Genomic DNA, 13,539 nt, shown 5'->3' with positions numbered 1-13,539 from the left:
TGTTTTACTTCTCAACTAATAAGTCAAGAAATCAGCTAGAAACACGAAAAAAAAATTAATAAAACAAGTAAAAAATAACTTGAAACTCAAACATTTACTCCTACAAGCGAGATATTAACTTTTCACTCTAATCAAGATCATAATCTGAATTCAAGTGATTTTAACCCTTTCATTTTTTTTTTTTTTCATTGAAATTCCTACTTTGTGCTATAGTGACCCAAAAAAACATCTTGAATTTGTTATGGAGTATCCTGATTACAAAATTAAAATGTTATTACTCCTAGTGTTAAAGATACACTGTGTAACTTTTTGATTGGGGGTCCGTCACCTGCTTGTTTCTATGCAGATGTTACTGCTCTGCTTGGAATAAAACCTCAGAAACTGAATAACAGGCATTCTGACTGTGAGCAGGGTTGCCTCTCCACAGATCTGGCCTGTAACTTGATTTGGTGACAAAGCAATAAAATCTCCATGGAGAAAAGCATTTGATGGACCCTCCACCAGAAAAGTTACACAATGCGCTTTTAAAACATGTCTTAAGTTGAGATCAGACTCAAAATACTCTATTACTCTAACAATATACTCAACATTCAAATGGTCATGTCTTCAAAACAACTTTAATGATGTTTTGATATTCTGCCCGCCTCTACTCCAACACCATCAACTTTACTAACCATCACTTTTCTGTCACTGTCAGCCAATCACAGCCTGCTACTGTTGCCTCTTAACCAATCACCTTCAAAGGTATTCATTCATGTACAGTAAAAGCCCTCCCTCATTTTTTTTCTACTTTTCCTACCATATTCAGCACAACCATCAATGTCCTCAGCCTCTTAATTTCCTCCTCTTAAAGGCCCTATATTACGCTATTTCCTGATCTGTGTTATAATGTTGTTTCTTCATCAAAAACATACCTGGAGTTTTGCTTTGTTTTGTTTCATTCACACATGTTTAACACACACGTTGCCCCAATTCTTCAGTTCTAATTTGTTTTGTGTGTTTTAATTTATTTTGCTCACTGTCCTGATTCCTGCTGTGGGAGTCCTGGTCCGTGATTGGTGGAGTACTTCTACACCTGGCCAATCCTGCCTCACCTTCAGCCTCCTACACCTATTTTAGGAAATTGCCAGCACCTATTTTGGTGTTCATGTGTGTCTCTTTTGTGTCACTCACTTGTTTTGCACTAGTACGCGTCTGACTTTGTTTTGTTGAGACACTAGTTTAGTTCTGTTTTGTGCCTTTTTAATTTGTCACTCGATTCTGTTTGTGGGTTTATGTGTTTTTTCTTTGGGGCACTTGTGTTTTAGTTTTGTTGTGTGTCCCTTAGTTTAATCACTCATTTTTGTGTAAGCCTGCATGACCTGTTTTTTTGGCACAACGCGTATGTTAATCCTGTTTTGTTTCTTTGTTTAAGGTTTTTTTCTGTATATATTTTAGTCTGTTTTGTTCATTTATCTTGTACATTCCTGTAAATTAAACATTATTTAATTTATTTTATTACCGTATTTTCCACACTATAGGGCACGCTCTTAAGCCTCCAACCTCGCACCCCACAATCCAGAGCGCCCTATACACGAATCCACGCGGGTGTCCCAGCACGACTTCAGTAAACTTCAAAGCCTGCGCACGCAAACACACACAGAGCAGACAGGGACCTCACAGCGAAACACACCCGCAGCCACACTCATCACTCCACGCGGACGAGGAATGGAATGGAGGAACGAACCGAAAAAGCGAGTCCAATGTGCCTTTCTGAGCCACAACTGAACAACTGAGTCACTGCGAACACGCCAACAATCCAGCTGTACCAAACAGCACCCGCCCTACACGCCACGATCGAACAAAGGCCAGAGTCACCGAGAACGCGCCAAACAAAGTCCGACTGACCCATCTAACTGTTGTGTTTCGTTTAAAGTCTAGTGCGGTTTATTTGTGAAAAAAGTTTGAAAATAGACCATTCAATGACAGTACGCCTTATAATCCAGAGCGCCCTATAGTGCGGAAAATTTGGTATCCATCTTGGTTCTTTTGCTTCTTCCCCTGTCCCTAGCAGAGCTGGTTCACAACACATGTTCTACCTGGTGATTTCATGTGGTAATACAGGAGGTGCTTTTAACTCCAAACACCTTCTTTGGAATCATTTGGCTCTATAATTGCCAGTCGCTACGTAACTAAAGGTGAAAAGGTAGCTTTTAACTTGAAAACTAAAAAAAAAAAAAAATCTAATGCTAATCATGCAGGATTACTGAAACATGTGTAAATGAAACAAAACACAACTCCAGGTCTGTTTTTGAGGAGGTAACAACATTATTACATGTCTTAAAGCTCACAAGAGTCAATTTTGTGTAATACAGGACCTTTAACTCTCGCTTTATTTTTCCCAACTTTCCATTTTCTCGCATTTCTTCCCATTGCCATTGTCTCTACATAAAGGTCTATGCATTTCTGACATAGTTGTTTGTTCCGTAGCCGTTTCGTGTGGAGGTTGGGTTCGTAATGCCACAGTGGGTCGTATCCTGTCCCCTCCGCCTCCCACCGTCAGTAACCACAGCTCTGGGAACAACTTGAGCTGTCACTGGCTCATAGAGGCCAAGGAGGGCCACCGGCTGCACCTGCACTTTGAGAGGATCGCACTCGACGAAGATGAAGACAGGTAATTGTCTGTGTATCTAACTGAATGCCTTTTTTTTTTTTCCCAAATGGTACACTGGATTAATGAATGAATATAGGTGCCCAGCCTGTATAAGATTTTATGACATTTTCATCAATATAAGGACATAAGAACATGTTTCTCATCATAACTACATAACACAGAATTCAATAGTCACACAAAGTCATGTCCTTTCAGGATGCAGCGTCTTTTGTTTCAGTGTCCAGGCGTTCTCCACAAAGGCTGCCACACAAGATATTTCATTTTCAAATAATCAATAGGACATTTGGCCTTCAGGCAGCCAAAACAAATAAGGGTTCTTCTGTTACACAAATCAGTTCTTAAATCATGATACAGTGGATAATAAAACATGAAATGAAATTCATCCTCCACCACAGATAAATCACACACAGAGCATAACCTGTTTTCCTCTGGGGCTCCTTTAAACTGTCCCACTTCCACCTCTAGGGGCAGCACTCCTGAGTTGAGCACATAGAGACTTCTGTATTCTTCTTAAGTTATATTTGACATAGGGCTCATTAAAGAACCTTTTTTTAAGTGTACTTCAAGTTCTTAGTTTTGGCTTCTGTGATGTTTGTAATTTCCACTGCTCTTGGTAGGTGTCAAATATTTGCCTGAGATTAGTGAACAAAGATTTACTACATTTACTGCTGCAAAGATCTCCAGGACCCCTGGAATATCTGTGAGCTCTGTCCCAGTTGGACATGTTGTTGGGATTTTCAAAATAAAACTGAAAATTTGGAAAAACATTCAACATTTGTTCCCTTTGTGTCCCTGTGTTTCCAGACTGATCGTGCGCAGCGGGAACAGCTCGTCGTCTCCGTCTCTGTTTGACTCAGATGCAGACGATGTACCAGAGCGCGGCCTCCTCAGTGAGAGCTCTGCCCTCTACCTGGAGCTGACCGCAGACTCCTCCTCCATCCCTCTGCTCCTGGCCCTGCGCTACGAAGGTACACCTATACTGTTTACAATCCTACAGTCAAAGATGTTACTATCAAATAGTGCAGTGTAATAGAACATTTACTTAGTTAATTTAAAAGTAGAACTGATCTGATTTTCTGCTGTTTCTCTTTTTTTCATAACATGTTTCTTTTGAACACCACAGGGCTTTAGTATAGATAAGGTAAAAATATCTGCTCTAATACAAACACTGGGCACTGAGATATTTATTCAACAAAACGACATTTACATTTACATCTTATTCTTATGTTATGCAAATGTAATTTTGTAATATATATTTCATATTTATTTTATGATTACACGTAAAAGTGTATTGTAAAAAGCATAAGTTTGCGACCAAATCAGACATTGTACACTTTTATAGGTCTATTGAACTGCACTTTTCCGCCATAATAAAAGGTTCTCTATTACGTGAAATTGACTCTTATGAGCTTTAACCCTTGTTATAATGTTGTTCTGTCATCAAAAATAGACCCAGAGTTGTGTTTTGGTTCATTCACACATTTGAGTAATCCTTTATTATGAATCTGCTCCACCTTTTGATGTCATGAAGCAGTCGTTTTTAAGTTAACCGTTACATTTTTACCTTTTGTAGAGATTGGGACTTGGGAAACACATTTGAGCACTCTCTGCATTACCACATGACATCACAAGGTAGAATTCTATTTGAGGGAAGAACAAAACACAACTCGGGATATGTTTTTGAAGAGGAAACAACATTATAACATAGATCAGAATATGATTTAAAATGTACTATTCCATATTCCCTGACATTGTTATATTCCTTCTTACCAGCCTTTGATGATGAGCACTGCTGGGAGCCGTACATGCCCCACGGGAACTTCACCAGCAGTGACCTGAGCTTCCAGCTGGGCACCACGGTCAGCTTCACCTGCTCCCCGGGCTTCGTCATGGAGCAGGGGTCATCGGCCATAGAGTGTGTAGACCCCAGCAACCCACACTGGAACGATACTGAGCCCGTGTGCAAAGGTAAGGCTCCTGTCACATGCGTGGGGTAAAAATAGAAGCTGTGAGCCTGCGTCATGTGTTAGTCTGTGAAGGAGATGTGAGAATCAGAGCTCTAAGGGGGTGAAGTGTTGGAAGGATAGAAAGGTGTGAGAATAAACTTATTATTATGATGGTATTATGATTCAGTTTGAAAAGGTCTTGTGAGCTTTATTGTCATGTATAATGTTGTTACCTCATCAGAAACACACTTGGAGTTGTGTTTTGTTTCATTCACACATTTGAGTAACCCTTTATTATTAGTGTTTCTACACGAAGCAGTAGTTTTCAAGTTAACAACTACCTTTTACTTTATGTTCAGTATAGGCAAAGCAAGGCTAGGCAAGTTTATTTGTATAGCAAAATTCATACACAAAGTAATTCAAAGTGCTTTATAGAATAAGAAATACATTAAAATCACAATAAAAAAATATGAAAACATAAATATCCATCATAAAATTAAAAAGAGAGACACATTAAATGAGAGAGAAGAGTGCAGAATGAAAACCTTTCATTCATATGCAGCTAAACAGCCTTCTTTTAAACCGCATCAAAGTATAGTCTGTCTCACATCTTCAGGAAGACTGTTCCAGATTTTAGCTGCATGAATCTGAAACGCTGACTCCCCGTGTTTAGTCCTGACTCTGGGCACCAACAGGAGGACGGTCCCTGAGCTCCTCGGAGTATGAGATGGTTCTTATGGCACTAACATGTCACAGATGTACTTTGGTGCTCGGCCATGGAGAGACTTGTACACAAGCAGAGCTGCTATAAAGTCTCTGAGCCACAGGGGCCAGTGCAGAGACCTTAGCACAGGACTTATGTGCTCGTTCTTCCGAGTTTGAGTTAGGACCCGAGCTGCAGTGTTGTGGATGTTCTGCAGCGTCTCACAGCTCGTTTGGAGAGCTGTGAGACGATCATCAGTGAGCAGATCATTATAGTAGTATAACCTACTGGAGACAAACGCATGGACAAGTCTCTCCAAGTCTGCTTTAGACAATAAGCCTTTGATTTTTGCTATGTTTTTTAGATGGTAAAAGACTGCAGATGTTATTGATTTGATGCGAGTCCATTATTACCCCTAGATTTCTTGCCTGATTTGAAGGTTTTAGAGAGAGAGACTGGAGGTGAGTATAGAGTATTGACATTATCGAAATTATTCTAGTGAAAGTGTGTGGAGTTTAAAAACACAGTGGAATGTGTGTGTCTCAGTTTGAGAGAAGAACTCAGCCTAAATATGCAGGATATGCGTGTTAAACATGTGTGAATGAAACAAGTTTTTTAGGCACACCAGCTGTGTAGAGAATCATTACTCTCTTTGCTCCTCGGATCTGATTCTCTCTTATTGTCTTTGATCTATTGAAGGCATTTTGGATATCCAGAGTCAGAGAAAATTTTATAAAGATCTCATTAGATTACTGCGTTTGTATATTCCTGGTGAACTTCAATCTGGTCAAGCTGGCCTCACTTAAATGCTCTCGAGTGAATAATAATTTAAGAATACATCATTTTTCTCGCAGTAACAGACAAGAGAAGACTAAAATAGGAACTGCTAAAATGAAAATCTTTCTCAGTCATAAGGGTAGTTTGGTTGCTGCTTTTTGTAACGCTGAAGAGAACATTACTTCTCTTAAATAACTGCATTTTGTTCATTGCAATTCAAATAGTAATTTTGATTTAACTTTATTGATTGTTAAGCGTAGATTTTTTTTAAATCAAGGACAATGCACAAAAACAATAATGGTAAAAAGAAATAAAAAAAAGGTACGGTAAATGTTAAAAATACATGAATCTTTTAAAGTGCTGATTTTGCCTGTGTTTGGTCTCAGCTCTGTGCGGAGGTGACCTGACGGAGCCCTCTGGGACCATCCTGTCTCCTGATTGGCCGCAGAGTTACTCCAAAGGTCTGGACTGTGTGTGGCAGATCCACGGCAGCGAGGACAAGCGCATCGAGCTGGATATCCACATGTGAGTGCTTCAGGTTTTGCTTCTATAATAACAACATGATATACAAAAATTAAACCATATAAAACTAAAAAACAAGAACAGAACAGTCAGCACTATTGTGGTTACATCATTTATTGTGCATCATGGTTAAGGTCTACTACAGAACTGTTATATAACAATGCTGCAGTCCTACAGTAATTCTTTTGAGGTTTTGTTAAATGGATTCTTAGAAGTATTATGGTTTATGTTGTTCATTGTGGTACTGCTATAACAATTAAGTAGGAGTGTCCAATATGAAAAGCTTGGTGCATTAGAAGATATTGTGGACTTTCTGTTGCAATCTCATGGGCTAAAACAAAGTGTATTTTTTGTATTATAGAGTAAAGCAGTTTGATTGAGGCTAAAAAATTGTGTTTTTCAGGAGGTAACAACATTCGAATATGACTAAAAGCTTGCATGAGTGATTTTTGTGCAATTTAGGGACTTTAATCAAATCTGTGGCATGATTAAAAAAATGCCTTTAGGAAACAGCTGAGGATCAAATGCAAATGTTGGAAAATATGTTCCATCTGCCCTCACAGCCTGAACATCCGGCACATGGATGTACTCACAGTGTTCGACGGGCGGGACCTGATGTCTCATGTGATTGGACAGTACCTGGGCTCTAAAGAGCGCTTCCAGGTGGTGTCCGGGGGGTCAGAGATCACCATCCAGTTCCAGAGTGACCCGGATGATTCCAGTTTCATCCTGAGCCAGGGTTTCCTCATCCACTACAGAGGTATATCCAGTAGATTACATTTCAATGTCTCCATTTTACTATGGAACTCAACAGTGACCGCCTGTTCCAATTAAAAAGTATGTTTTCTAACCGGCCATGTCGTAACTAATATTCAACACAGTTGTTTTAAGTCCAAAAAGCACATTTAAAAAGCAAGTTTCAGCAAAATGTTTTTATAACTTAAGAAATAGTGTTTAAATAAAGTTATAGGTCTTGTGGCCATTAGTTACCACATAGCTGATTAGCTTTGAGCAAGCTTTGAATATAACTTTGAATATAATATTTTTTTTATGTTTCACAAGAGTAAAACCAGTGGGCCTTCTTTGATTTACGCTGTTAACATTGCAGAGGTGGAGCCCAACGACACGTGCCCCACCCTCCCTCAGATTGAGTTTGGTTGGATCAGCTCGTCTCACCCTTCACACGTCAGGGGCAGCGTGCTCACCTACACCTGTCTGCCAGGGTACGACATCAGCGGCACTGACATCATCACCTGCCAATGGGATCTCTCCTGGAGCAGCAGCCCACCCACTTGTGTCAAAGGTAACCAATGAACACACACTGTAGAAATCTTACTCAGATTTGAACTTAAGAGGTGTTATAGTGGGAATAAAAGGGACATAACCAGGACTAAACATTGCCTCGCTGTCCACCCAAGACTGACGTAACTATGCTTTAAAGGGATTGAAACAGGGATGAACCAGCTCTAAATAACAACTGATTTATGACAAAACTGGGTCTAAACAATGGCTTAAAGCAGACCTATTAAGCAAAATCGACTCTTGAGAGATGTTATAGATGTTTTTCCTTCTCATTAACCTTTCGAAGTTGTATTTGGAGTGATTTGTGCATGTTTGAGGAATATTTAATCACCTACTTTCAAGATGCCATTTGCAGATCAAACCCCATTTTCACTGCCATCAGTACATGGCCACTGCTGTGTACTTACTTTGTTCTCAAATTTGATTTTCTTAATCTGTGATATACATAGGACTCTGCAGCGTCATGTAGTAATTTTAGTAACTTCACCACTAGTGTTGACATTTATGCGTCTGCTTTCATTGGGCACCTGAGTTTTCTAACGTGGAACTCAGGAGTCTTGTTTCTTTTATTAAGTCATTTTAGATGAATATTGCAAATTAAAATGTGCAAATTATAAGATAATGATCCACGGGTATCATAGATTTTAAATATATAGCAGACACAAGCACAATATGTCTCCTTTAAAACCAAACAAAAATTCTAACAAAACTGGTAGGACTAAATAAATAGACTGTATGTGTCAGCACCCATACTTGTACAACAAAGGACACTACTCCACTGTTTCACTCTTATCTGCCCATACAGTTCAGCAGTGCCCAGACCCGGGGGAGGTAGTGAACGGAGCACGGTCAGTCCGTCCTGAAGCTGGCTTCGCTGTCGGGACAGTGGTGCGTTTCTCCTGTAACCAAGGATATCAACTGGAAGGGCCCAGTCAGATCTCCTGCCACGGCCGCGATACGGGGACCCCCAAGTGGAGCGACCGTGGCCCAAAATGTGTCTGTGAGTCTAGTTTTGCTTCAGTAAAAACTACATAATATGATTTGCTTTTTAAAAAACTTATGTAAGGCTTTGAATTTTATTTTTTTTTTTCACAAGTAGGGTTATGATTCATCACTGACATTGAGTACAGTATATGAAAGTATTTAGACTTAACATTAGCAGACCATATAAGATCATATGTTCTAGAGTTTAAACCAACCAATAAAAATCTATTTCTGTGACCCATTTCTGTGACAATTTGCTATTTTGTTGATATTGTTATTCACTATGTTTGTTTAATTCAGCCCAAATGAAGGCTATTTCTCTCCCCTGTTAGTCTCTTTATAGCTCTGACTGAGTGACAGCTGGTTTTAACCAATCAAAGTGAAATGTGAACGTCCAGAAGAAGCAGGAAGCAGATGACTTTATTTATTATTTAAGTTTACCTGAATCGTGATTAAAATCATTCTCTGGTTCCAAGAATATGATGACATGACTGTATTTTTCGGACCATAAGGCGCACTAAAAATCCTTAAATTTTCTCAAAAATCGACAGTCTGGTGTGCCTTATAGTCCAAAAACAATTGTAATTTTTTGTGATATCGCCCACTCCTAAACCAAGTTTATATATGTTTAGAAAAACCTTAGTTCACAGGTGCAAACAAAAATATTACGATCATAATATAAGATAAAAAAAAACAATTTAGCATCACGTCTTTTTAAATCATAGTGTTCAGTATGAAAACTACAAAGCTGCTGGCTCTAACTGTACCAACACATTAGTGGTAGCGTTAGTGCTGTATCATCATTACACAGACTACCTTTTTATTAGCGAATATTAGATTATGATCCACTTAATTGAATCTATTTTGCTGCGTTTAGCTTTCACATCTAATTACTGCAAATATAATTACAGTAAATTATCTTCTCTCGTGGTCTACTTATTTGTGTCACAGTGAAGTACGACCCCTGCCCAAACCCCGGCGTCCCTGACAACGGTTACCAGACGCTGTACAAGCACAGCTACCAGGCGGGGGAGACACTGCGCTTCTTCTGCTACGACGGCTACGAGCTGATCGGAGAGGTCATCATCACCTGTGTGCCCGGGCATCCGTCACAGTGGAACAGCCCGCCACCATTTTGCAAAGGTTCTGCGCTACGGCTTTATCAGTACAAGTGGTAATGGGTGTGTGAATGCAATTTTAATGCTCTTTTTATTCTAGTGGCCTACGAGGAGCTGTTGGAGGATCACAAATTAGAAGGTGAGTCATTTTAATTTATCAAATTTAATTGAAAAGGTGTTTTTTTATATATATATTTTAGACATTTTAAGGGATAACATTAGTGATTGAAAGTGAAATAAGATCAAAAACAGTCTAAAATAGGACTATTGTAACTGGGTTTACAGTTACAGTAGTTCTAATTTAGTTTAGTTTTTAGTTGTTGTTCATTCATTATAAAGAAAACAACTTGGAAAATCAGAACTTGTTGGTTGGATGGTTCTACCCCAGCTTATTTTTTGGCAACACACTATGTATGAATGTGGTTAGGGATGCACCGATATAGTGATTGAACATTTTCAACAGCTAAAAAAAAATCATAATTTTTATTATTAAAGAAAGGGATTTACTTTTTAGTTTAGCTTTGATTTAAATTCATGTTGAAATGTTCTGTTAAGGTAGTGTTTGTATATTTACTACGTTGTGGTTATGTTAAGCTGTTGTTTAAGTATTTGCTAAATCCTGTTCATCCTTTCACAGTCTCTCAGTCGTTTGAGCCATCTCACCAGATCCTGGGCGAGAACATTGCTCTGGCCATCATCCTGCCCATCATCCTCGTCATTCTGTTGATCGGAGGAATTTACATGTACTACACAAAGTATGCATTTTCATTTCTTATGTGCTGATCCTTTTCTCTCGCTGTAGTTAGATCTAAAGCACGTCTTGTCTCTAACAGCATCTGCAGATTAGAATGGAAGCCTCTGTTCTGGAAGTCCCTCTCCCACACACACTCCTACAGCCCCATCACGGTGGAGTCGGACTTCAACAACCCACTCTACGAAGCAGGGGTGAGTACGGAGCAATTGGCAGATCATTATTGATACTTTGCAGTGACATCACGCTGGGGGGGTTCTGCATATATTAGTTTGGAAGAATGTTCTTCAGTTCTCATGGTGACACGATGCACACAAAGCAAACACTGTCGTACAAAATTTAAACAACACATTTTCAGGAGCCTGTGATCAATACAAGTTTGATTTTCAACAAAAAGGTGAGTGGGACTGACTGAAAAACTGTTGGCTCACCTGTTATAGTTCCAGCTAAGTCAGCTCTGGTCAGATTGTGTTAAAACAAAGCTCAAATTAAGGTCTAACTTGTAGGGATGTAGCAATAACCAAAATATTGTGATATCGTATCGTAAAAGTCTCACAACAATATCGTGGACTGTCACAATATATCGAATTACAAGTTCTTTTGCTTAAATCAGGGGTGGGCAAACTACGGCCTGGGATGTCATATGCAGCCCTGTAATCTTTTTAATACGACCCGCCAAACTTGGAATAATAAGAATAAGAATTTTCAGTGTTTTAAAAGTCATTTCAATAAATAGTAAATACCGTAGGGCTTGAAAGACACATTTTGTTGTAATGCTTTGTAATGATTTTCAATTATGGGATATATATATATATATATATATATATATATATATATATATATATATATATATATATATATATATATATATATATATATATATATTATTTTTTTTTTTTTTTTTTTTTTTTTTTTTTTCAATATTTTACCAGGTAAGTCAACTGAGAACACCTTCCCATTTGCAATGATGACCTGGATATTTCAGTAGCATGGGATATGTTTTCTAAATATCCCATATAATTTTTTTCTCTTATGAGGTGGATTACCAAAAAACTCCATCCATTTGCTCCTGGTCAAATTTTGGAACCCTTTGTGGCCCATGAGTCAAAAAGTTTGCCCACCCCTGGCTTAAATGCATGGTTTTATAGTAGCAACAGCTTATAAGCATCGAGAATTACATATCCCATGATTCATTTCAGTGCAGACAACATGAAGAAATATGTTTTTTACTTGAATTCTTGGGATTATAATGGTAATAATTCACACCAAAATCTTGTCAAGGTATTTTAAAAGCAAAAAAGTGTCCCATCTACAATTATATCAGTGTCTTCAAAATATCACAATGAATATCGTAACATGAGATGCATATCATGATAGTATCGTACTGTGAGATTTGGATATCGTTACATCCCTACTAACTTGAGTAACAGAGCTTCAGACAGAGAAGTGTCTACAGTTAGCATCACACCCCCAGGGAATATTGATGCCATTAGCTGCAAAGTATCAATTTACAGTAAAATCCAGTATATTTTCTTATATTTTTGCTTTTCTCTCAACAGGATACACGAGAATATGAAGTTTCCATTTAAAAGTTCGTGGGTACTACCAAAATTACACAAAGAAAGATACATTTTAATGCATTTTTTAAGAGATAATGTTTATATTATTTACAATGCCTTTCTTTGCTTTTTTTATTTATGTATTTATTTATTTATTTTGAAAACTCTGTGACATAAAAGTGCTTTTCTTTTTTATATTGGCCCAATCATGGATTCTATTTTGCGATTCGTCAAGACTGGTGCCTTATCAAGGGTATGGAAATTCCAACAACAAAAAAGGCCAGCGTGTTGTTTATTTATTGAATTCATTTATAATTTTTGTATTTATTTATTTATGTATTTATTTATATGTATTTATTTATAGGCCAAACGTAAACGGCAACTTGGCAATATGTGGTTTGAGATGATTTTTACGTCGACGCATCGAGTGCACACGAAACAGTTGAATGTTTTCTTTTCAAGTGGCTCTTGTTACCGTGGGGTTTAAGCGGTTAGAGAAGGGGGGTGCAATTGTGTATTCGAAAATATTCTTCACTTTGTGTGTAAACTAATTGCGCGCACAAACTGAATGTAAATATGTGACTTATCGACGAGGTTGTTACAAAATATACAAAATACACACACACGCGCACACACACACAGACATAATGTATTTAAACCTCGTCCGTATATACGCTTCTACGGTGGTGGGAGGCTATCTATTTTCATTACCAGTATAATGGAAATCCAGTGCCAAATTATAACGTGTAATATGTTAATGTCTCTGTGTTTCATCCGTTGTTAAAATAGTGTTTACAAAGGCGGTGTTTCTTTTATTCTTTGCTCTTTTCGGAAGCACGCCATCGATCATGCGCTGTCACATGACCCCTGCGGAGAGGAGGAGGGAACATGAATGTCATTATGCTCCAAAGCATGCACTGATTGTAAATTATATTGCTTCAGCTCAACCATGACATTATTGATTAGCGTTACTCACAGATTTCATTGTTATCAGATTCGATGTTGTATGCGCTATGTTGATGACAAACGACAAACTTGGCTGCTTGCTGTATTGCATTATGTATTTATTTACACCTGATTGTTTGGACAGTGGATCTAGTCTCATCCGCTGTTTTAAAGGAACAATCTTGGAGACTGTTGCTTTGTAGATTTCTCTTTTCACCTGTAGCATTTTTGGCTTCATATACAAATACTCACTTTTGAAGGCAGTAATCTATTTGCTGA

At 38.2% G+C, this 13,539-nt stretch overlaps 1 protein-coding gene across 1 annotated transcript in view; it reads left to right on the top strand.

Moving 5' to 3' along the window:
• sez6l2 (seizure related 6 homolog (mouse)-like 2) overlaps window positions 1-13,539 on the top strand; it is a 25,678-nt gene extending 12,139 nt beyond the window's left edge. The window contains 12 exon segments of the mRNA XM_020922689.2: window positions 2,470-2,653; window positions 3,458-3,621; window positions 4,427-4,621; window positions 6,466-6,604; window positions 7,165-7,361; window positions 7,710-7,904; window positions 8,709-8,903; window positions 9,839-10,030; window positions 10,106-10,144; window positions 10,643-10,760; window positions 10,839-10,950; window positions 12,316-13,539. Of these exon segments, the coding sequence (XP_020778348.2) occupies window positions 2,470-2,653; window positions 3,458-3,621; window positions 4,427-4,621; window positions 6,466-6,604; window positions 7,165-7,361; window positions 7,710-7,904; window positions 8,709-8,903; window positions 9,839-10,030; window positions 10,106-10,144; window positions 10,643-10,760; window positions 10,839-10,950; window positions 12,316-12,345 (1,760 nt within the window). The 3' untranslated portion in view covers window positions 12,346-13,539.

Source organism: Boleophthalmus pectinirostris, unplaced genomic scaffold (genome assembly GCF_026225935.1).
Source record: "Boleophthalmus pectinirostris isolate CB_2022bp ecotype Guang Dong unplaced genomic scaffold, ASM2622593v1 HiC_scaffold_17, whole genome shotgun sequence".
Lineage (NCBI taxonomy): Eukaryota > Metazoa > Chordata > Actinopteri > Gobiiformes > Gobiidae > Boleophthalmus > Boleophthalmus pectinirostris.
Note: the sequence above shows the minus strand (reverse complement) of the source record. Positions and strands in the feature narration are given on the sequence as shown.